Source organism: Pseudophryne corroboree, chromosome 4, assembly GCF_028390025.1.
Source record: "Pseudophryne corroboree isolate aPseCor3 chromosome 4, aPseCor3.hap2, whole genome shotgun sequence".
Taxonomy (NCBI): Eukaryota; Metazoa; Chordata; class Amphibia; order Anura; family Myobatrachidae; genus Pseudophryne; species Pseudophryne corroboree.
Window position 1 is genome coordinate 793,708,485 of NC_086447.1, and position 24,982 is coordinate 793,733,466.

A 24,982-nucleotide genomic window follows, 5' to 3' on the forward strand; every position below is an offset into this window, starting at 1 on the left:
TGTTACTGACGAGGATTCTCCCTCACAGGTTGATGTTCCTGTCCTGGTGGCTGCTATTAAGCAGATCCTACAAATCACTGAGGATGAGGATTCCATTACAGTGGCCAAGAAAACATATGTTTAAACAACAGAAAGTGGTTAAAACTGTATTACCCGATTCTGATCATCTTGTGGACATCAGGAGGGAACCCTGGTATACCCCAGGTAAGAAATTCCCACTCACTAAATGGGCTTTGGCTCGATATCCTCTCTCTGCAGAGTTATGTAATAAATGTGTGAATCCGCCGCCGGTGGATTCTCACGTCACTCCTCTCGTGGTGTCGTCTACTCTGCCTGTCACCACTGTCACCTCCCTGAAGGAACCGACAGATAAGAGTGTGGAGGGATGCCTGAAATCTATATATTCCCTCGCAGGGGCCATTCATAGACCCACGATAGCTGCCTCTTGGGCCGCGGAAGGTATTGAGGCATGGGTTCAGGCGTCAGAGGATGAGCTGCCCGAGGATATTTTTGACAATGCCAGACAATACCTGTTTCACATATGTACCACCGCTTATTACATTCAGGAGGTGTCTTCTGAGGTGGGGTACTGGCAGCCAAAGCGTCATCCACGTCTGTCCTTGGACTCTAAGACCTTGGAGGTACTCCCCTTCAAAGGGGACATTTTATTTGGAGAGGACCTGAATAAAATAGTGTCTGAATTAGCAGCTGCTAAGACTACTTTCCTTGCTCCTACTAATCCTTCTACACAGAAGGCGAAGATTACCACTTTTTGTTCCTTTAGACCTAAAGGGAAAGCCAAGGGTCATACTTACCCCAGACAATCTCGTGCTCCCAAGACCACCAAGCCCAAGATAAAACAGTCCTGGGCAGCTCGTCAGCCTGCTTCAAAACGAGAAAAGCCTGCTGCGTGACGGGGTGGGCCTCCCCCTGGTGGACCCCAGGGTGGGTGGCCAACTTCTACAGTTCGACTAGGTTTGCTTAAAGACCACTTCAGATGCTTGGGTACTGGAAGTAGTCTCTCACAGGTACTCTGTCTCCTTCAAGAGATGTCCCCCTCACCAGTTCTGCACTACGGTACTCCTTTCGGATCCGTTGAAGGCGCAGGCTCTACAAATGGTGGTAGGTTCCTTCCTGAGTACAGGAGAGGTTGGGCCGGTACCTCAGTCCCGGCGTGGCAGAGGCTATTATTCGACCCTGTTTCTAGTGCAGAACCCCGATGGGTCTTTTTGGCCTATACTCAACCTCAAGTCACTGAACAATTTTGTGAGGTTAGCCAAGTTTCGTATGGAAACATTGCGATCTATTGTGCTGGCGATGGAACCCGGAGATTACATGGTATCCTTGGATATACAGGATGCTTATCTGCAGATTCCTATTGCCATATCGCATCAGCAGTTCCTGCGGTTTGCTATTGGCGACAGTCACTACCAATTCCAGGCTCTGCCATCGGACTGGCCACAGCTCCTTGGATCTCCACCAAGGTTATGGCCGTGGTGGCGGCGCACCTCTTTCGCCAGGGAGTCAGAATCATGCCATACTTGGACGACCTGCTGATTCTGGTGAGTTCCCACAATGTCCTCCTTAGTTATCTACAATTGACAGTGAGTTGCTTACAAGCCCATGAATGGCTGATCAATTGGAAGAAGTCCTCACTGGTCCCAGCTCAGAGCATGGTGCACCTAGGGGCACTTCTGGACACACACAGTCAGAGACAGTTCCTGTCTCCAGACAAAGTCCTGAAAATCCAGGATAGGATAAGACACTTCATCCGTCACTTCAGAGTGTCGATTCACTCGGCAATGCAAGTACTTGGCCTGATGGTGTCGACATTCAACATGGTGGAGTACGCTCAATTTCATTCCCACCCTCTGCAATGATTAATTCTTGCCAAGTGGAACGAACTGCCTCATCGGATCAGATCCCAAATGATCTTGTTGACTCCAGAGGTTCGTTTGTCGCTGACCTGGTGGCTCCAGGACCAGCAATTGAGCAGGGGCTGTCCCTTCTGGAGCCCCGACTGGGTCCTCCTGACGACGGATGCTAGTCTGAGGGGATGGGGAGCAGTGTTGGAGCAACACTCTTTTCAGGGTCGGTGGTCCAAGGAAGAATCACTCCTTCCAATAAACATCCTAGAGCTGAGGGCGGTATTCAATGCATTATCACTTGCCCTGCCTCTGGTACGGAACAGACCAGTTCAATTATGGTCAGACACATACATAAACCATCAAGGCAGCACTCAAAGCCGCATGGCTTTGAAGGAAATGTCAAAAATCCTTTGTTGGGCAGACTGCCATCTGCCAAGTATATCAGCAGTGTTCATCCCGGAAGTCCTGAACTGGGAAGCGGACTACCTCAGTCGTCAGGATGTTCACGTCAGAGAGTGGAGCCTTCACCCGAAGTCTTTTAACTCCTAGTGGACAGGTGGGGTCTACCGGACGTGGATCTCATGGCATCTCGACACAATCACAAGGTTCCGGTCTTCGGATCTCGGACCAGGGATCCTCAAGCAGCGTTCATGGACGCACTGGCGGTACCATGGAACTTTTGGCTGCCTTACGTGTTACCTCCAGTGTCACTCCTGCCCAGGGTTCTCTGGAAGTTCAAACAGGACAGAAGAATACTGCTTCTAGTCGCTCCAGCGTGGCCCAGAAAGCATTGGTTCTCAGACCTGTAGGGTCTATCGACAGGGCATCCTCTTCTACTTCCTCAATGACCAGACCTCCTCGTACAGGGCCCTTCTCTCTACCCAGACCTGGCCAGACAGGCTTTGACGTCAGGGCTCTTGAAGCACCACTCCTGAGAGCCAAAGGATTTCCAGAGGCGGTTATTCAAACTATGTTGAAAGCCCGCAAACCGGCCTCTGCCCGGATTTATTACAGGGTTTGGAATTCTTACTTCACCTGGTATGCTGAGAATAATTATGTCCATAAATTCAGACCTTCCAGAATACTGACTTTTCTCAAAGAGAACTGGACTTAGGTCTTCGTCTGGCCTCTGTCAAGGTTCATATAGCTGCCTTGTCAGTTTGGTTTCAGAGAAAAATTGCCTCTGTACCTGATGTTCAGACGTTCATTCAGGGCATTATTCGGATTCAGCCTCCCTATGTTCCTCCTGTGGCTCCATGGAATTTGTCTGTTGTGCTGAATGCCCTGCAAGAGTCTCCATTTTAACCTCTTCAATCGATGGACCTTAAATGACTCACAGCCAAGGTCCTGTTCTTGCTGGCCATTGCCTCTGCAAGACGGGTGTCAGACTTACCATTTTCAGGGAGTGTTTGAAAAAACGCAGGCGTGTACAAGCGATTGCAGGGCGGGTGTCTGACGTCAATTCCAGCCTCGAACAGGCTGAAGTGATCGCAGTGGCTGAGTAAGTCCTGAGCTACTGTTTTTGTAATGCTCGCCTGCACAAGCATTCGCACACTTGCAAAGCTAAAATACACTTCCCTATAGACGGCGACTATCTGATCACAGCGCTGCAAAAAATAGCTAGCGAGCGATCAAGTCTGAATGACCCCCTTTGTCTCTTTGGATTTGTCTCCCATAGAACGTTCTTTAGATGTGGTTAGGGCTCTCTGTGTCTATGTGGAGAGGTACTGCCTCCATCAGGAGGTCAGATTCCCTTTTTGTGCTGTTTGGCTTTCACAAACGTGGCTGGTCTGCGAATAAGCAAACCTTGGCCAGATGGATTAGAATAGTGATTGCACAAGCTTATGCACAGGCTGGACTCCCAGCTCCTGCTGCAGTTAAAGCCCATTCTACTTGGTCTTTTGGACCTTCTTGGGCGGCCCACCGTGGCACGTCCCCAGAACAATTGTGCAAGGTGGCTACGTGGTCCTCAGTGAACACGTTCATTAGGTTCTATGCCTTTGATACTTCCGCCTCCCAGGATGCTTCCGTTGGATGCCGGGTTCTCTTGCCTGCTAGGGTACGTCCCCTCCCTTAAGGAACTGCTTTAGGACATCCCCGATGTTTCCCTGTGGAAAACAGTGTACCCTGCTGCAGAAAAGGAGAGTTATGGTAGACTTACCATGGTTAGCTCTCTTTCTGCGAGGTACACTGGGTTCCACAGGGCGCCCACCCTGACGCACCTAGCTTCTTTGGGTTGTATGGCATTAGCCACTGGTACCCTCTCCTGCCGTGAGATTGTGGTTCTATGTGACAAACATCTGCCTTCTCTTTTACCTGCTCCTGCATTGGACTGGTTAATGAAACTGAGCTCTCAGTGACTGGGGGCGAGGTTCTAGAGGCAGCCCCAATGCATCCTGGAACAGTCAAAGCTTTGCCTGATGGTGCCTCTGGATCAAGATCCTGCTCTACACCCCGATGTTTTCCCTATGGAACCCAGTGTAGCTCGCAGTTAACCGTGGTAAGTCTACCATAACTCTCCTTATATGTACTATGCGCTTCAGAAAAAGCTTCCTCCATATCCCTTGATAGGAGACCTTTGAAGTTTGTATGAAGCCAGGCACAGAGCATAGCACACAATGACCGCTCAATCCAAAAGTCTAGACAGCGAGACCAAGAAGCATTGGGCCCAGGACTCTGAATAGGTGCTTATCACCTATTGGGCAGTACGGATGGTGTAATGGTTAGCATTACTGCCTCACAGCACTGAGTGGTTCGATTCCCACCATGGCTCTACCTGTGCGGAGTTTGTATATTCTCCCCGTACTTGCGTGGGTTTCCTCCGGGTATTCCGGTTTCCTCCCACAATCCAAAAATATACTGGTAGGTCAATTGGATCCTAACACAAATTAACCCTAGTATGAATGTGTGATTGTGTACATGTGGTAGGGAATATAGATTGTAAGCTCCACTGGGGCAGTGACCGAAGTGAATGGCCAAATATTCTCTGTAAAGCGCTGTGGAATATGTATGCGCTATATAAATAACTGGTAATAAATAATAATCAACCACTTCTGTATAGATGCATATTGATTTATTTGTGATGACTGGCAATGCAATGACCATGGATCACACTATATACCACCTACTTGGATCCTGAATTAACTGGGATGCTATAGAAACCCGACGCCTTTCACCGCTTGATATGCCGTTGAAAAGGCGTCCTCCTATTACAGTGTCAGCAACATGGGTCAGACTCAACTCAGCCATGACGGAATCTACCTGAAAGATACAGAGGCAAACATATAACAACATGACTATATTTAACACATACAGTAAGTTCAAACATTATAGAAAAATAAAAACATTTGTTGTAGCTGTTTATAGTGAGCTTTTTTGGGGGAAAAGAACAATCAGTATTAAAAATATTTTCCTCTTAATTGCATACAACATGGTGACATTTATTTTAAGTGTGTTTGACTATCAGTCTTTATAGCTGGCCTAAAGTTGTAGGCTTCAAGTGTAGTGGGTCTCTTAAGCTTTGGCCTTAATTATCAGGTAATGGTGTGAAACAGGTCCCACTAGGTTTAATTGGGTCAAGATGCATTTAGGGTCCAGGGGGTCTGTCCTTATATGTCCTGTGGTCATGAGAGCAGGCTGGGAAGTGTTGGACAGGTATGGAGGTCAGTAAGAAGTTACAAAGTGACGGTTATATTGTGTGAAGGAACAGAATACCCCAACAGTAGAGAGTAATATAATATAAATCTTCTGTACAATTCATGCAAAACATTGTAGAGTCTAATACACAATTTCTGTAAACCAGGTCAGGGTAATGCTTGAAGCTTTAAAAATGTACCCCACCCATAGCACCTTTACAGTATCCTAGGGGACTGTGTGGATCATGTCAAATTCAAGTAGTAAAAACAGACATGCGTGACATTGTGGAAGGGGTGTGAGCATGAGGATCAATTAGAAGCTTGATATCATGGAAATGTTGACTTTTGATCGGTCTGCCCACTCACAAACTCCTCTACAAATACTTATCTACTTTGTTGTTCTTTTCCCAGGGAGTTTCCAGAGAGGAGTTGTAGATGGCCAGTGTGGGGCAGGTCATAAATTGCTTAGTCATGTCTAAATCCTGCAGATTTAACTTGGAAGTAGTCAGGATGAGGGAGGGGTCCTGCACTCCCAGGAGACCATGGGAACTCCCTAAAATTTGGGAATCTCCAGGTGTTTCTAGAGAGTAAGCAAGTATGCCTCTGCAGTTTTTTATAGTGAGCATAAGTACTGTAACTAACACAGCTGGCAACGCAGGCATAAAATATACCTAGATTAATGAGTGCATTACATGATGGAGATTGTAATCCTTCAAGGTTTGCCAAGACGTTGCTTAGCAGCAAAGAGATAACTATGCTGTCAACTATGTTGTAGGGGCTTATTTATTAAAATCATGCACAATAATATTGATATTGTATAATCCAAAACAACCAAACAGTCAGATATCCGCTTTTAGAAGTCTAGTTAAGTCTATAATTAATGGTGATTTTCTCATTGGTTCATCTGGTTTAGAGTACTACCATCTGGTTGTTGTTGTTTTTTTGTTTGCAAATTAGTACAATGTATAGATTCCCTTTGTTATTCTATGACACATTTTATATTCTGTTCACCTTTACCCATGTGCCAAACTGGATTGAAGGTTTCTTATATGTGTAAAGCTATTTTAAAAACTAATTCCATATACAAAGCAGTACTTGTGAAGATAGAATTACCCCGTCATCCTCCACTCTTCCTACATTTATGATAAATAATCTGCCATCTGTTGTACACTGACCTTTGGCTCGTCAAGTCAGAAATACATGACAACTATATTACAGTGATAATGAGTTAAGCCAACATAAGAAAACTTTCCATATGTTTATCAAAGCAATATATTTTTACCATGTGTTTAAGAAGACCTGTTACCTCAAGCTAGGGCTTGGAAGGTTTTGCATTATATGCTTATTACAAGCTCCTGTCTATAAAGTCCCCACTAACCTATTTACAGTGAATTCTTCGGTAACATCTATAAATTCGCGCCACTTCCACTGCACATGTACTGTATTTGTATTTTGGGGTCGATTCAATTCTGCAATTTAAGAATAGCGCCAGTAATTAGCTCCCGACTCTATTCAATTCAGCTAAAGTTAAGTCGACGAAAGCCCGTTCTCGCCGATTTAACAGGTAATTTTGTCGGGAGAACGGGTATTCTCCGACTTAACTACCCGCGGCGATGCTGATTCCCGACAGAATCAGCCTCGCGCCGGCCGCGCGGCAGCACTTTTGTCGGTTTTCTTCTCTCACCCCCGGGGATGAGAGAAGAATTCCAGACAATTGCGGGTAACTAGCAGCTGAATTGAATAGCGTCGGGAGCTAATTCCCGGCGCTATTCTTAAATTGCCGAATTGAATCGACCCCTTTGTAAACTGTCCTGGAGTCTGCCTTGCTGACGTTTAAATTCTCCCCTCTAGCAGGAGATGTGGAGGATTTGTTGCTATGATCACATCATTGCTGCCCTGCCTCTTGCTGTACAATACTGCAATTTGTGCCATTCGGCAGCGGGAGCCCAGGTGATGCTTTTCACAGCAAGTTGACACCTCCAGACACCAGAGGTTGGTCTGCTGTCCCAGGACTCCAGGACACTCTTCTTAATAATCTACCAGATTATATACATATTTAAAAAAAAACACAATTTTGTTTTGAACTATGTCATATTATAATTAGCTGCAAGGGGTGCAGACTACATATATTTAAGTTGGAAAATTGGGGGCAGGGGTGTATCTACCCATTGGCCAGGATGGCACTCACCAGGGGCGCCAGCCGAGCAGGGGGCGCCACCTGACGGTGCCACCCTCGGCCAGTGGGTAGAAACCCATTCAGCCATAGTGTCTGGCAATACCTGTTGTGCCGAGCTGCCTGTGCACTGCCTGAGATGGAGGGCATAGGATCGCTCAGCAGACAGGAGCTGGCGCTGGTGTCCGGCACCGCAATGCACTACAGGGAAGAAACTGAAAATAAACTACAACTCCCAGCAACCCTTGCTGTCGGGAGCTGCCGGCGGCAAGGGCTGCTGGAAGCTGTAGTTTATTTTCAGTTTCTTAACGGAGTTTGGTGTGGTGCTGGACACCAGGGGTCCAGCTCCTGCCTGCTGAGCGATCCTCCGCCCTCCATCCCATGCAGCTCAGCACAGCAGGTATTGCCAGACACTACTGCTATCTGCTGGAATGTTGTGGGGTGGGGACTAGGGCTATGTGCTGTGTGGGGAGTCTATGTATGAGCTGGGAGTGGGGGCAGACTACTACTATGTGCTAAGGGTGGACTACAGCTATGTGCTGGGAAACGGATGGGGACTATGGCTATGTGCTTGGGGAGGTGATGGGCTGTGTGCAGGGAGGGGGACTATGGCTATCTATGCTGGCCAGGAACTATTATGTTATGTGATGGGAGAGGGGTGGGGACTACTGTATGACTGTGTTGGGTGAGGTGGAGATGTGCTGGGGGGACTACGGCTAATGCTTGGGGTGGTGGGGCTATGGCTATTTACTGGGAGTGGACTATGGCTATGTGCTGGGAGTGGGATGGGGACTTTGACTATATGACTGTGGGTGCTTATCTGGCACTGTGGTGGCATATGTGTATCTGCCACCATGGGGGCATATCTGTACCTGCCACTATGAGGGCATATCTGGCACTATGAGGTCATATGTATCTAGCAATGTGTGGGCATATCTGGCAACATGAGGGCATATTTGGCACTGTGGGGGCATATGTGTATCTGGCACTGTGGGGGCATATCTGGCACTGTGGGGTCATATGTGTATCTGGCACTGTGGGGGCTTATCTAGCACTGTGGGGGCATATCTGTATCTGGCACTGTGGGTCATATATGTATCTGGCACTATTGGGGTCATATGTGTATCACACCCCCATTTATATTGGCCACGCCCCATGTGGCATGTGTCCACACCCAATTTTAGGCGTATGCGCGCTGAAGGTGTGCGCACACAGTACCACTAAGATTTTTTTTCTACTTGCACCACTGGGTAGTGCGGTGCATTGCACTTTGTACTACTATATGATTATATTACCTGGCCTTGGGTGGCATTGCCTCCTCAGCCAGGCCAGGCACTGCTGATGTCTCCTCAGTGTTATAAGAATTACTGTGTGGGCATAATGTGTAAAGGGAACTGCTACTGTGTGGGCATAATATGTACAAGGGTTACTACTGTGTAGCATAATTTGAATTGGGGGAACTATTGTATGGTCATGCCCCTTCCCACAAAATCATGTCCCTTTTTTGCACATGCACCTTCCCTACTTCAAATATGGGGGGCGCCAGTCCCTTACTTTGCCAGGGGCATCTGGGCCCTAGATACACCCCTGATTGGGGGTAAAATAGAGGCTGTTACTCATAAGAAAATACTGTTAGGATATGGTGCACTCTGTGCCTGTGTCCTTCTACACAGCAGTCTATGGGCGCATCCCCTAGTGTTAATTCCCTAGTGTCAAGAGTCACTCGGAGGCGGAGCTATGTGATGTAATCCCTGCTACTCCATCTTAGGGTGAGAGAGTAAGAGTCCTGGTGTGTGCAAGCGTACAGTGCTGAGACCGGGAACGGAACTCAGCTGCAGAGACTCACAGTGTTCCATTGCATGTATCGCTGCTCTGGAGCTCACACTGAGCCGGGCGCCGCATCTTCTCTACAGCGGAAGTCAGACTGCACGGCTGTGCATTCTTCTGTCCCTCACCACTGGAGACAACTCCTGATAAGTACCGCTACCACTGCAGTTACCTTGTAAGATATAAGGGCCCCTAATTGCCTATATCAGTATTACATCTGAGTCACCTGTGTTCACTGAATAAACCTGCATTACTGTTTAAGTCATTAAGCGTGTGGACGGACGTCACTGCACCAGGCAATTCCAATACACTCTGCCAACAAATACATGGTTATGCCAATTTGGTGATTGTACTTTGTCTGAGTTATCCATCTGTATTCGGCCCTTATTTCTATTTAATATGTAACTCTTTCTTGGCCGGTTTATACATCACAATGGGGGTCATTCCGAGTTGTTCGCTCGCAAGCGGATTTTAGCAGATTTGCTCATGCTAAGCCACCGCCTACTGGGAGTGAATCTTAGCATCTTAAAATTGCGAACGATGTATTCGCAATATTGCGATTACACACCTCGTAGCAGTTTCTGAGGAGCTCCAGACTTACTCAGCATCTGCGATCATTTCAGTGCTTGTCGTTCCTGGTTTGACGTCACAAACACACCCAGCGTTCGCCCAGACACTCCCCCGTTTCTCCGGCCACTCCTGCGTTTTTTCCGGAAACGGTAGCGTTTTTTCCCCCACGCCCATAAAACGGCCTGTTTCCGCCCAGTAACACCCATTTCCTGTCAATCACATTACGATCGCCAGAACGATGAAAATGCCGTGAGTAAAATTCCTACCTGCATAGCAAATTTACTTGGCGCAGTCGCAGTGCGGACATTGCGCATGCGCATTAAGCGGAAAATCGCTGCGATGCGAAGATTTTTACCGAGCGAACAACTCGGAATGACCCCCAATGTTCACTAAATATCATTTATGCATTGCCCATATTTTATTCTGTATGCTGTTTTCCCTGCTTTGCATTGAAAAAACTTTCAATAATAAGTTTACACACACACACACACACACACACACACACACACACACACACACACACACACACACACACGGCGGCTGCATCTTATCTGCTCAGTGAATTACTGTATACCTTAGTCTTAACTTCTCTTAGATTTTGATCCATTTTACCATTAAATCCTTTGCATATGGAGCAGTTTTCATTTTTAAAATCAAGTAATATTACTTGTAAGAAGACGACATTTTGTACGGGACTACCGACGCCAGAATCCTGACACTACTTGGAATGCCGGTGTCAGGATCCTGACATTCATCCCTAATGAGGATTTGTTCGGGGAGTGGGGAGGTAAGCTGCGCAGGTGGTAGGTTAGGTTTAGGCTGCAGGGGGAGGGTTAGGGTTAGGCTGGTGGGGGAAGGTGGGGTTAGCATTAGGCTGCGGAGATGGATGGTTAGATTTAGGCTGTGGGAAGGGGTGGTTAGGGTTTGGCACCACCGGGGAGGGTTGGGGTTAGGGTGCAGGGTGAAAGAGGGTTGGGGGTTTGGGTATTAGGGATAGAATACTTACTAGGTGTCAGGATTCTGAGTACCGCTGGGTACCGCTGTCAGTATTTTGACTGCCGGTTCCCACTTGCAAGTGTAAAGTGTATGTTTTGAATCTTATACTTGTGCTTAAGTACATCTGCAGTGAGTGAAAATAAGCATGTCCAAACTGCATGGGTATTAATGTGACAGCATTTAGAATTGAGTGTAATCTACAGTTCTTGTAGAAATCATGTCAGATGTCTTTACAGTAATGACATGGTGTCATTTTCGCTGTAGTTGATGATGATGATGGTACTGGTCGCATGTACAGTACCATATACACACATACAGACACAATCATGCGACTATATTTTTACGCATACAGTTAGGCAGCAAAATACAGGCCTTTATATTATACATATATAGTAAGTGCAAATACGAGCTTGCTGAAGTAGATGATCAGAAATTGCAGATTATCTATTAATAACAACATTAACTGAAATGTAAACTGGTTCAAGTATTGTATATAATTTCTTAGCAGCACCTAATGCTCATTACAGACACACATTATACAATACCGACCTTTTTCCTAATTGCCTCGCTGGAGTGTTTCTGAAGTGACAGCATGGCAGTGTAGGTCAGCGTTTCTCGTACAGTCAGGTGGGGTAGTAAGCTGTCGTGCTGCAAAAAGTGAACAATAACAGAGTTTGGGACAGATGTACTAATCCTTGGAGAGAGACACATTCCCATTTAAAAATACAAAGACACATGTTTTAAAACAATTATAGTTTCATGTATTTACAAAAAAAAAAAACTTCAAATTAGTCCTGCTAATATTGTTTTTATGTGAATAATGTGCTTAGAATGTTCTACAGTATGTTCAATATACTGTAATAATGGGGGCACCTGTTTTATATGTCATAGACTTGGTCTGAGATGGAGCCTTACTTTGTGAAGGATACAGTTCCATACCTCCCAACTGTCCCTATTTTCACGGGACAGTCCCATTTTTTGGGACTGGCCTGCTGTCCCACCCACAGGTCGCAGTGTCCCGTAGTGGGGGGGGGGGGGGGCAGTTGGGAGAACCAGGGCTGCCACCAGAAATTGTGGGGCCCGGGACTGACAAAATAGGCAGGGCGCCCCCCCCCCCCAGTGCCAGGTACAGAAATGCCCCAGAAATGCCCCCACAGTGCATGCCAGATATGCCCCCAGTGTCAGATACGAAATGCCCCCACAGTGCCTGCCAGATATGCCCTGAGTGCCAGATACAGAAATGCCCCCACAGTGCCTGCCAGATATGCCCCCAGTGCCAGATACATATATGCCCCCAGTGCCAGATATGCCCCCAGTGTCAGATACAGAAATGCCCCCACAGTGCCTGCCGCATATGCCCCGAGTGCCAGATACAGAAATGCCCCCACAGTGCCTGCCAGATATGCCTCCAGTGCCAGATACATATATGCCCCCAGTGCCAGATACAGAAATGCCCCCACAGTGCCTGCCAGATATGCCCCCAGTGCCAGATATGCCCCCAGTGCCAGATACATATATGCCCCCAGTGCCAGATACAGAAATGCTCCCACAGTGCCTGTCAGATATGCCCCCAGACCCCAGTGCTAGATAAAGAAATGCCCCCACTGTGCCTGGCAGATATGCCCCAGTGCCAGATATGCCCCCAGTGCCAGATACATATATGCCCCCTAGTGCCAGATATGCCCCCAGTGCCAGGTACACATGTCCTCACAGTGCCCCCCCCCCCCCCCCCCTTCAGAGAATAATCCCTTACCTTTTATATTATATTGCCAGCCCTGGGCCCCCTTCTCACTAACACACAGTCACAGACATACTTACCTTTCCAAATCCGTCCTCTCTGCTCTCTCTCTCCCACGCTGTCTGCTTCTGGCCTCCTCCTGTCCCTAGCTCTTCAGCACCGCTGCTTCTCTTCACCCGACGCGGTGTGACGTCATGACGTCACCCTGCGTTGCATCCGGATAAAAAAAAAACTTTATTAAACAGCAAGCTGCTGCTTGCTGTGATCGGCGGCGGGCTATGAAGGGGCAGCCGTGGTCAGACTCACCGGCGGAGGCCACATCCGGGAATGGCCACGGCTGGCTGTTTGTGTAGCCCGGGCTCTCCACTCTGTCAGAGTGGCCGGGCCCGGGACAACTGTACACAGGGCACCTCCTTGATGGCGGCCCTGGGGAGAACCCTTGTCACACCCTGCTCTGCATGCGCATTCACAGGATACAGAGGAACTGGGGGCATACCAGCAGCTCACTGAGGTAAATGGTAGGCGTGGCAGGGGCTTCAAGGGAATGCCATGCCCCTTTTGCCAAAGCCATAACCCTTTTTTGGGTGGGCGCGACTTTGCTGAGCAGAGGAGTCCCAATTCAACTAAACTGAAAGTTGGGAGGTGTGCAGTTTAAACAGGACAACAGTTTTATTACCTTTTTATTTAATGTATTACCTTTTTATTTCATTCTTATCATGTAAACTACAATAAACAATATACACAGACAGACACTTATCAATTGTAGTAAGTGGCACCCTATAAACTGACGCATTTGACTTGCGATGTAAATTATTTATGTAAAAGTTTCTAACAATGGTTTTTACTCCTGACCTTTACACAGTTCATAATATTGAGGACAGCGGTGTATCTTCCTATTGGCCAGGATGGCACTTGCAAGAGGCGCCGGCCAAGAGGGGGGTGCAGCCCGGCAGTGCCACCCGTGCCAGGGTGTAGAATTACATAGTAGTTCTCACTGAGTACATCACTTAGCAGTGCTCATCCACTGCCGGACTCTCAGAAGCATATTGCACTCTGACACTCTCTGTGACTACAGTCACAATAATGGTGAATATTGCCGGGGCACTTCCAGGTATGGGGAGGGGCGAGGCACCTCCTCTTCCTCATTCGCTCCCCTTCTCATTGGTTCCATGCGGTCTGTTACCAAACACCAGTCACTACAATCAGCACCAGTCAGCAGTGCAGCAACCTGTACATTTTCTGCGGTACCGTAGCTGCACTGCATGGTCTATCCTGGCAATCTGGATCACAGGTTACAAAGAGCTCTGTATGGAGAGGTAGCTAGACCAGTGACTGCCCATCCAGCTGTGTTGAGACTACAAGTCCCAGCACACCTTGTCAATTGGATTTGCTGGGACATGTAGTGCAATCACACATAGAGAGGGGTTTTTAACTGTATGTATGTGTGCATAGCCATATATCCCATCGGTGTCCCTGTCCGCACCCTCCTTGTTATTCCCGATTAGTGTCACTGTCCGCACCATCCCTGTAACTGCCCCCTCAATGACCCTGCCCATACACTCCTGTAATTCCCTCTCAGTGTCCCTGGCCGCTCCCTTCCCATAATTCCCCCTCAGTATCCCTGCCCGCACCCTCCCCGTAATTCCCTCTCAGTGTCCCTACCAGCACCCTAACCGTAACTCCCCCTCAGTTTCCCTGCATGCACACTCCACGTAATTCCCCCTCAGTCTCCCTGCCTGCACCCGCCCTGTAATTCCCCCTCAGTGTTACTGACCTCAGCTTCCCTGTGACTCTCCCTCAGTGTCCCTGCCCGCACACTCCTGTAATTCCCTCTCAGTGTCCCTTCCTGCACCCTCCCTGTAACTGCCCCTCAAGTGTCTCTGACCTCAGCCTCCCTGTAGCCCTTCCCTCTCATTTTCCCTACCCAAACCCTCCCTGTAATTCCCCCTTAGCGTCCCTGACCTCCGTCTCCCTGTGACTCCCCGCTCAGTGTCCCTACCCACAGCCTCCTGTAATTCCACCTCAGTATCCCTGCCTGTACCCTCCCCGTAAATTCCCACTCAGTGTCCCTGCCCGCACACTCCTGTAATTCCCACTCAGTGTCCCTGCCCGCACACTCCTGTAATTCCCCCTCAGTGTTCCTGCCCACACCCTCCCTGTAATTGCCCCTTAGTGTCCCTGACCTCGGCCTATCTGTAACTCCCCCCTCTGTGTCCCTGGGTGGGGGAGGTGGTGGGCGCCAGTTCCTTACTTTGCCAGGGGCGCTCAGACCCAGAGATAATAATAATAATAATAATAATAATAATAATTTTATTTATATAGCGCTCTTTCTCCAATAGGACTCAAGGCGCTTAACAGATACATAGCATAATATAGTGCAGAAAATAATGAAGTACATTTTCATAAAATACAGAAGCATGAAGATACTAAAAGGGACACTATGGAAATGCTTGAGTAAACAGGAAAGTCTTGAGTCTACTTTTGAAGGATTCTATTGTTGGGGCCTCTCGCACTGTGCAGGGAAGTGAGTTCCATAGAGTCGGAGTCGCATGACTAAAAGCTCGACCCCCAGATGAATTACGGTAGATTCTAGGTACTGCTAAAAGTCCTTCATCTACAGATCGCAGTAATCGAGTGGGGCAGTATGGGGTCAGAAGCTGTTTCAGGTACCTTGGGCCCTGGTCATGTAATGCTTTGAAACTCAGTAAGCCAATCTTGAAGATGATTCGCCATCTTACAGGCAGCCAGTGAAGGGAGTAGAGGATGGGTGTTATGTGGCAAGAACGGGGCTGGTTGGTTAACAGTCTGGCAGCTGTGTTTTGCACCAGCTGTAAGCGTTGCAATTCTTTTGCTGGGAGACCAAGGTAGAGGGCATTACAGTAGTCTAATCGAGATGAAACAAATACATGTATGACTTTTGGCATATCATCTGAGGGAAGTAAGTGCTTGATTCTGGCTATGTTCCTCAGGTGAAAGAATGAGGATTTGATTGTGGCTGATATCTGATGTTTAAGTGTCAAGCCACCATCCAGGACATCGCCAAGATTCCGCACACGATCACTGGTCTGTAATTCTGAATCCCCGAGTGTAATTCCAGTTGGTTGGCTATGCTGCAGTCTTGTCCTTTGATGTTGCGGTCGTATCATAAGGACCTCTGTTTTATCTGGGTTCAGTCGCAGCCAACTGGCGCTCATCCACTCCTGTAGCTCAGCTAGACAGCCATTTAGGGTTGCTATTGGGTTATCAGTGCCCGGAGCAAAGGACAAGTACAGTTGTGTATCATCTGCATAGCAGTGGTAGACCAGGCCATGGCGCCTGATTATTTCACCCAATGGGAGCATGTATACTGCAAAAAGCATGGGGGATAGTATAGAACCTTGTGGGACACCACATGGCAATGGCAATGGTGGTGATGAGTATAATCCAGACGATACTCTCTGTGACCTGCCTGTGAGAAATGATTTGAACCAGCTTAGGACTGTGCCATCCAGACCACCGAAATGTATCAGTCGCTCAATCAGAAGCCCATGGTCCACGGTATCAAATGCTGCTGAGAGATCCAGAAGGATTAATATTGAACAGTCACCTCTGTCTCTTGCCATCAGAAGATCATTTAACACACACACCAGGGCTGTTTCAGTGCTATGTCTTCTCCTGAATCCTGATTGAAATGGATCATAAATATCATGGGTTGTCAGGCGGGTTTCCAGTTGATTTGCAACCACTTTCTCAATAACCTTTCCTAGGAAAGAAAGGTTTGATACCGGTCTGTAGTTGGTCATGCAGTCGGGATCTAAATTTGGTTTTTTAAGAAGCAGTCTAACAATTGCTTCCTTTAGGGGTCCAGGAAAAATGCCTGTCTGCAAAGAGCATTGAACAATTTTTGCAAAGACAGGACCAATTATATCCATACAACCTATTAGAAGCTTGGTTGAGGCTGGGTCCAGATCACAGGTGGTGGGACACAAAACCGAGCAATTTCAGCAGTGTCCTTTACATCCACTGGGTCAAAGCTGGTCCATGAAGGCAGGTAGCTTATATTGGCAGGCTTTGTAGTTTGGCACTCCTTTGATGGCACTGTGGAGATTCCAGCCCGGATGGTGGATATTTTATCTGCAAAGAAGTTTGCAAACTCGTTGCATCTTGCCTGGGAGAGGGTCTCATCAGTCTGCAGGCATGCTGGCTTGCAAAGCATCTCCACTGTGCGGAAAAGTTGTGCTGGCCTATTGTTTGCTGCTGTGATCTCATTTGACAGGAACTGTGATTTCTTATGAGTGATTGTCGATTGATATTCTTCGTTATGCTTTATTAGTTTTATTTTGTCATCCACTAGGTTAGTCTTCCTCCATCGTCTTTCCAGTCTACGCCCCCTTTTCTTGAGCTCACTAACACTGTTGTCGAACCATGGAGCTTGACGTTGTGGTTTACGAGGTCTTATACGCACAGGGGCGATAATATCAATTGCAGCCATAACATCCCTGTTATAATAACGGACTAGGGAACATGGATCTTCACAGGCACCCAGTATAGCAGAGAGATCCAGATTTGCTGCAAGAGCCTGGGGAGTCATACCCCTCCTTGGACGATACCTGGTGAACTCCACGGGCAGAGATCTTATTTGAAGCGTTGCAACTGTGAACCAAAGGGAGTAGTGGTCTGACCAGATGACTGGGTTTATTTTTAGGTCAGTGACTTCTAATCCAATCTGAAAGACAAGATCGAGAGTGTGACCACTTTTATGTGTGGCAGAGGGAATGACCTGTGTGAAGCTCAGACCATTCATTGTGCACAGGAGGTCTTGGCCAAGGCGTGAGAGCTCATCATCCACCCATGCATTGAAATCCCCGAGTATGAGCCATCTTTGATGTTCCAGAACCAGGCCAGCAACAGTGTCTGCAATTTCTTGTAGAAATATCTTTCCATCTCCAGGTGGCCGGTAAATGAGAAGTACTCTGAAACCTAATCCTGTCGAACTCCGGGCAGCAATGCACTCGAATGAGTGAGTCATTTCAATAGGGTGGACCCTAAGTTTAAGTTCTTTTTTGAAGCAGATAGCCACCCCTGCGGTCCAGTCTTGGGTTGTGGATGACAGAGTAGTTTGTTGGTACTGCAGCCTCCAATATAGGTGCTGCATTTTTATCTAGCCAGGTCTCTGTAATACAGGCTAGAAATGCAGATTCAATAAGGTCAGCAATTGTTGCAGTCTTGTTTCTTATAGATCTGGCATTACAAAGGACTGACCTGATTGGGCATACCAGAGGGCCTTCAGTTTTCTTTATGTTAAGTGCAGGAGCTCTGGGTATGGGGGTCACAAAGCGAGAGTTGACAGTTCTGTTCTTCCAAACACAGTGTTTTTTTTTCTTTCTTTTTTTCCTTTTTGTGTTTTGTTTTCCCCCAATTCGGTATGTGATCCAAAATTATAATGGGTTTATGAACAAAGTTATTGCTATAAACTATTGGGTATATTTGAAGCAAGTGATAAATAAAATAACTGCTGATTTAGTCAATTATCCTAGGATAGGCAGACTTTTGGAAAGGTGTTAGAAGCCAATTCCTACTGTGTAGGTGTAAAAAGTCTCAGTGTGCGAGGCCTTTGAAGTAGATTTCTTGTGGGGGTAGTGATAACGTGTCCTGGAAATGGATCCTGATTTGAAACAGTGAGCCTTCAGCAATTCAGAGCCTGAATATACTGATATTAGTAGATTAATGCAATAAGTCAGTTATTTATTGCTCAGAGAACAGAGGTGGATGATGTCTAAGTGAGGGGCTGGATGTAGCCAAAGATAGGTTGTAATCCACAGTACCTTATCTGGGTAATGTCCAATGCAGAGTACAGCAGCTGCTAAACTGAAGGATTTCTCAGTGGAGGTATGCAGAGGATTCAATCCAGGATTCAATCCAGTGTGTATCTCAGCGCAGGAATGCAATCCGTTGGTTTTGATGAAATGTCCACGTAGAGTGTTAAAAGTTAAAGGTAAGTCCTTGGATAATTATGATGATTCATAGGTCAGTTGTGGTGAATTTAAGCTTTGTAGTGGACTCGCAGGTTGCCGTGGGACAGGCCCAGGTAGCTGCACTTGTCCCGGGACTCCAGGCTCGGGGTGGCGGATCCCGGGGTAGGAGAAGACCCGGAGATCCCCCGACAACAGGGGCGAGCAGAGGAGGAGACCCCTGCCCATACTTGTGACAAAACAGGGATACTCACTTGTAATAGTTGGGCTGTCATTATTCCAGGCAAAATAGTACCATATCCCATTTGAAGTCACAGAATTAAAACTGTTTAATTCACTTGTAATGCCATGAACTGCCCATGTGCTATAGTTTATATAGACAGAATGACTAAAAAGGCCTAGGTGCATATTTAGGTAAATAAAGTTACCATTAGAAACTCTGCACCTGATCACCTGCATCCCCCTCCATCATTTATATCTTTTTATTTGCACACAATCTCTCCCAACCTCATACTTGCTATTAATCCTTCTATGTCCTCCTGCAAGTGTTACCTCTACAGGGGAGTCATCTTTTCCCTGCTGTAGACCAGTCAGTTGGCTCACCTACTAAATTTTGCTTAAATTGTATTCTTTGCAGATGCCAGATAAACACAAATTGTTGATTGGTTGAGTAAATTATGAATCTACAAAGATCAGACATTTTAATCACTTTGACACCAGTCATACAATTCCTTTAGCAATGCTTTCAGACAAGTCACCACTTCCTGGTAGAAGATACCTGGGTGTAGTATGTTATGCAGGCGCTTGGGTTCCCGTCGCCCAGCATACCCGTGCCGGGATCCCGACCGCTTGCATGCAGGTAGCGGGGTAAACACAAAAGAGCTCCTTGTGGGCACGCTGCGCTCGCCACGCTGTGGGCACAGTGGTGTGCTATGCGCACCATGCTATTTATTCTCCCTCCAGGGGTGTCGTGGACCGCAAGTACAGTACTTAGAGCCAGGGCTGTCTGAGCTGAATCTGTCTACAGCAAACCAGGCAGAAAGTACAGTATAAATCTGTTTATCATATATATTCAGTGTTGGACTGGAGCATGAAGGGCCCACCGGAGGTATGCAGTGGTAGGGGCCCATGATTAGAGGTGTGGCCAGCCTCCAAAGGGGGTGTGGCCAGCCACCACAGAGGTTTGGCTAACCATTACAGAGTACCTGGTCTTTACTCCTTGATAATTTATATAGTAATTAATGCTAGTGCATGCATGACAATGTGCAAGATTAATGACAGCAATATACTGTAGAGAATACATCATAATCCTGTGCAATATAAGGTAACATATGTATAATATATAATTCAAGTGCACAGTCTAGAACCTGATCCCTAGAGGAGGAGGGGCCCCCAGGCAGTGGGGCCCACCGGTGGTTTCCCCTGTACCCCTATGGGCCAGTCCCACAATATTTTTTAAATATTACCTGTAAGACGTAGGAGAAACAGTCCTGAAAGAGTTCTTTCTTTATCTGAGACCCATTCAAGTAAACCTCCCCGAGCAACGTTCCTTTGTGTCCTATTCTTCCAGATATTGCATCTAGAAGCGTTGTCTTCCCAGAACCTAAATATACAGTGATACTATTATTACTGTCATTATTTGTTTATATTATGCAAACAACTGAAGTAGATAATTAGTCAGGTTAGCCTCATTTTTACTTCTCTTGTCTATCTACAGAAAGCGCTGGTATTTAGTTTAAAAAGGATTTTTATTTATATATACCTTTTGTATTTCCACACAAAATTTGGAAACATATATATCAATAGACTTTAAAATAACCAATCATAAAAATGCAACCAATCTGTCATGTACAATTAACCAATATATCCAGATAACCCCCCCCCCCCTTTTTGCCTATTTAAATGGGTATTCACTGGGGTTTAAATAGTGTATGTGTTTAAGAATTATTTAATTTTACAATTTTTCATAACCCGGTTCTACACATGTAAATGCCGTAATGTCGGCACACCGAACAATATTTTAAAATTACCAAGGCACACCATCAGTTCCCCACAGAAAAAAACAAAAAACACACATTGGCCCTCATAGTAAAAAATATCCACACATACATTGGCCTACACAGGAAAAACAATCACATTGCTCCCCACATAAATCATATTGCTTCCTACATAAATCCTATTGCTCCCCACATGAATTATTCACATTGTTTCCCCCATAAATCTATAAATCCTTATTCTCCCCACATAAATCCTATTGTTCCCTACAGGACAAAAAAACAACAACAAATATTAGCCCCTACCGGTCAGCTGTCCTCCTCCCTGTCCCTCAGTGGCGGGGGTTGTTCATAGTGGAGTGCTGCGAATACTGAGCAGCGGGCGGTCGGGCAGGTGTGGATGTGGGTGGGCAAGGAAAGCTTTTTAAATGAACAAATTTTTAACATTGTCATGGCCATGATATAAAGACTTTCTGTGAACAATCCTTTTACTACCAAGCTTTGCCTACAACTAACAAACCTCTGCTTCTATATGCTTATTAAGAATGGCAACTAAAGAATGGCATTCTGAAAGAACAATCTGCTAAACTACTAACACAGCTGTGGAATCCCTGTTTGGCATGCTTTGGCTTCTTAAAGCTACACTAACATATGCATTTATATTTTAAGTGTTCTTTTCTTTATTTTTAATATATGGGAGAGGAAAATAGTTTTTTTTTATATGTAGATAGAGCTATATGTAAATCAGGGGTGGGGAACCTCAGGCCCGAGGGCCGTATAAGGCCCGCAGAGCCACTTGATCCGGCCCGGCCAGGCTCACCTAACAGAGGGAGATCCGGGTGCCCGCTGAAATTTTGTTACTAGTGGGCGTCTGGCTTCTTCCCCTCAGCAGCAGCCGGAGGCAGGAGCTCACTCCTGAGCTTCGGCTTCTAGCTCTGGCAGTGTGCTTGTGTGGCTGTGCGGTGTTATGGGAGAGATGTCATGATGTCTCTCCCATAGTTCTGAGGAGCGGCGGACAGGCGGAGGGCAACGGTCCTGAAGCAGGAGCGGGGCTGGTGAGTATTGTGTTTTTTATTTTCTTTTAATGTGTGTGTGTAACCATCGCTACTAGGGGGCATATCTACTGGGGCATAACAACTGACTGGGGGTATATCTACTGGGGGCATAACTACTGACTGGGGGCATAACTACTGACTGGGGGCATAACTACTGACTGGGGGCAGGCTCATTTTTAAATTGATAATTTTTGTATGGCCCCCGAAGATTATGTCATCATATGTGCAGTAAGAGCTTTATATTTAATAGAGGGACTTTACGACATTTACATGTGTAGAACCGGGGAGGGGGGGGGGGGGGGTAATTCAGAGTTGATCACAGCAGCAAATTTGTTCTCAAATGGGCAAAACCATGTGCACTGCAGGGGGGGGGGGGGGGGCAGATATAACATGTGCAGAGAGAGTTAGATTTGGGTGGGGTGTGTTCAATCTGAAATCTAAATTGCAGTGTAAAAATAAAGCAGCCAGTATTTACCCTGCACAGAAACAATATAACCCACCCAAATTTAACTCTCTCTCTGAAATGTTATATCTGCATACCTCCCAACATGACCCTCTCCAGGAGGGACAGAATGCTCTGCTCCTGGACTTCCCTCTTAATTGATGATTGCCGTCACCTGTGCTGAAACACTTTTCTTATCCATTAACCTGTTCAAAACAGGTGTCGGCAATCATAAATTAAGAGAAAAGTCCAGAAGCAGAGCATTGTGTCCCTCCTGGAGAGGGTCATGTTGGGAGGTATGTATCTGCTCCACCTGCAGTGCACATGGTTTTGCCCAACTGCTAACAAATTTGCTGCTGCGATCAACACTGGATTAACCCCCGTGTTTTGAAAATTTTTAAAATAAAATAATCCTTAAACACATAAACTTTCAATCCCAGGAGAATACCCATTTAAATAGCCATAAAAAAGGGGAAACAATTCTGGATACATTGGTTAATTGTACATGACAGACTGGTTGTATTTTTATGATTGGTTATTTTAAAGTCTATTAATAATACACTTCTCAAAAAAATAAAGGGAACACTAAAATAACACATCCTAGATCTGAATGAATGAAATATTCTTATTAAATACTTTGTTCTTTACATAGTTGAATGTGCTGACAACAAAATCACACAAAAATTATCAATGGAAATCAAATTTATTAACCCATGGAGGTCTGGATTTCGAGTCACACTCAAAATTAAAGTGGAAAAACACACTACAGGCTGATCCAACTTTGATGTAATGTCCTTAAAACAAGTCAAAATGAGGCTCAGTAGTGTGTGTGGCCTCCACGTGCCTGTATGACCTCCCTACAACGCCTGGGCATGCTCCTGATGAGGTGGCGGATGGTCTCCTGTGGGATCTCCTCCCAGACCTGGACTAAAGCATCCGCCAACTCCTGGACAGTCTGTGGTGCAACGTGGCATCAGTGGATGGAGCGAGACATGATGTCCCAGATGTGCTCAATTGGATTCAGGTCTGGGGAACGGGCGGGCCAGTCCATAGCATCAATACCTTCGTCTTGCAGGAACTGCTGACACACTCCAGCCACATAAGGTCTAGCATTGTCTTGCATTAGGAGGAACCCAGTGCCAACCGCACCAGCATATGGTCTCACAAAGGGTCTGAGGATCTCATCTCGGTACCTAATGGCAGTCAGGCTACCTCTGGCGAGCACATGGAGGGCTGTGCGGCCCCCAAAAGAAATGCCACCCCACACCATTACTGACCCACTGCCAAACTGGTCATGCTGGAGGATGTTGCAGGCAGCAGAACGTTCTCCTTGGCGTCTCCAGACTCTGTCACGTCTGTCACATGTGCTCAGTGAGAACCTGTTTTCATCTGTGAAGAGCACAGGGCGCCAGTGGCGAATTTGCCAATCTTGGTGTTCTCTGGCAAATGCCAAACGTCCTGCACAGTGTTGGGCTGTAAGCACATCCCCCACCTGTGGACGTCAGGCCCTCATACCACCCTCATGGAGTCTGTTTCTGATCGTTTGAGTAGACACATGCACATTTGTGGCTTGCTGGAGGTCATTTTGCAGGGCTCTGGCAGTGCTCCTCCTGTTCCTCCTTGCACAAAGGCGGAGGTAGCGGTCCTGCTGCTGGGTTGTTGCCCTCCTATGGTCTCCTCCACGTCTCCTGATGTACTGGCCTGTCTCCTGGTAGCGCCTCCATGCTCTGGACACTACGCTGACAGACACAGCAAACCTTCTTGCCACAGCTCGCATTGATGTGCCATCCTGGATGAGCTGCACTATCTGAGCCACTTGTGTGGGTTGTAGACTCCGTCTCATGCTACCACTAGAGTGAAAGCACCGCCAGCTTTCAAAAGTGACCAAAACATCAGCCAGCAAGCATAGGAGCTGAGAAGTGGTCTGTGGTCACCACCTGCAGAACAACTCCTTTATTGGGGGTGTCTTGCTAATTGCCTATAATTCCCACCTGTTGTCTATTCCATTTGCACAACAGCATGTGAAATTGATTGTCCATCAGTGTTGCTTCCTAAGTGGACAGTTTGATTTCACAGAAGTGTGATTGACTTGGAGTTACATTGTGTTGTTTAAGTGTTCCCTTTATTTTTTTGAGCAGTGTATATATATGTTTCCAAATTTAGTGTGGAAATACATAGGGTATATATAAGTAAAAATCCTTTTTAAACAAAATAGCAGCGCTTTCATTCGATCTTTGTTTCTTGTTTTGTAATTAAAGGGAGAGGAGTAACTCCCTGAAGTGAGGGGTGTGGATCATTAGATCGACAGTGTCTAGGTCGACAGTCACTAGGTCGACATGGTTTCTAGGTCGACATGTGCTAGTACATGTCGACAGGTCAAAAGGTCAACATGATTTTTTAATAAAGAAAATTTGTGTAGTTTTCTTCGTAGAGTGACCGGGAACCCCAATTAGTGCACCGTGTCCCCTCGCATGGCTCGCTTCACTTGCCATGCTTCGGGCAAGGTGCCTTGCATTGCTCGGCACAGATTACCATTCCAATCGTAGTCCACGTGGATCGTTAAGTATTAAAAAGTTCAAAAAAAGAAAAAAAAATTGAAAAACTCATGCTGACCTTTTGACCTGTCAACCTAGCACATGTCGACCTAGAAACCCTGTCGATCTTCCAACCCTGTCGACCTAGTGACTGTTGACCTATAGTGGTCGACCTAAACATTGTCGACCTAGACACTGT

General features: G+C 46.6%; 1 protein-coding gene across 1 annotated transcript in view; it reads right to left on the bottom strand.

The window, feature by feature from the left end:
- Window positions 1-24,982, bottom strand: part of ABCG5 (ATP binding cassette subfamily G member 5) — a 93,802-nt gene that overhangs the window by 52,914 nt on the left and 15,906 nt on the right. Inside the window, exons 4-6 of the mRNA XM_063919812.1 lie at window positions 20,225-20,361; window positions 11,619-11,717; window positions 4,997-5,129 (exon numbers count right to left, since the gene is read on the bottom strand). Coding sequence (XP_063775882.1) covers window positions 4,997-5,129; window positions 11,619-11,717; window positions 20,225-20,361 — 369 coding nt within the window. The remainder of the gene's footprint in view (window positions 1-4,996; window positions 5,130-11,618; window positions 11,718-20,224; window positions 20,362-24,982) is intronic.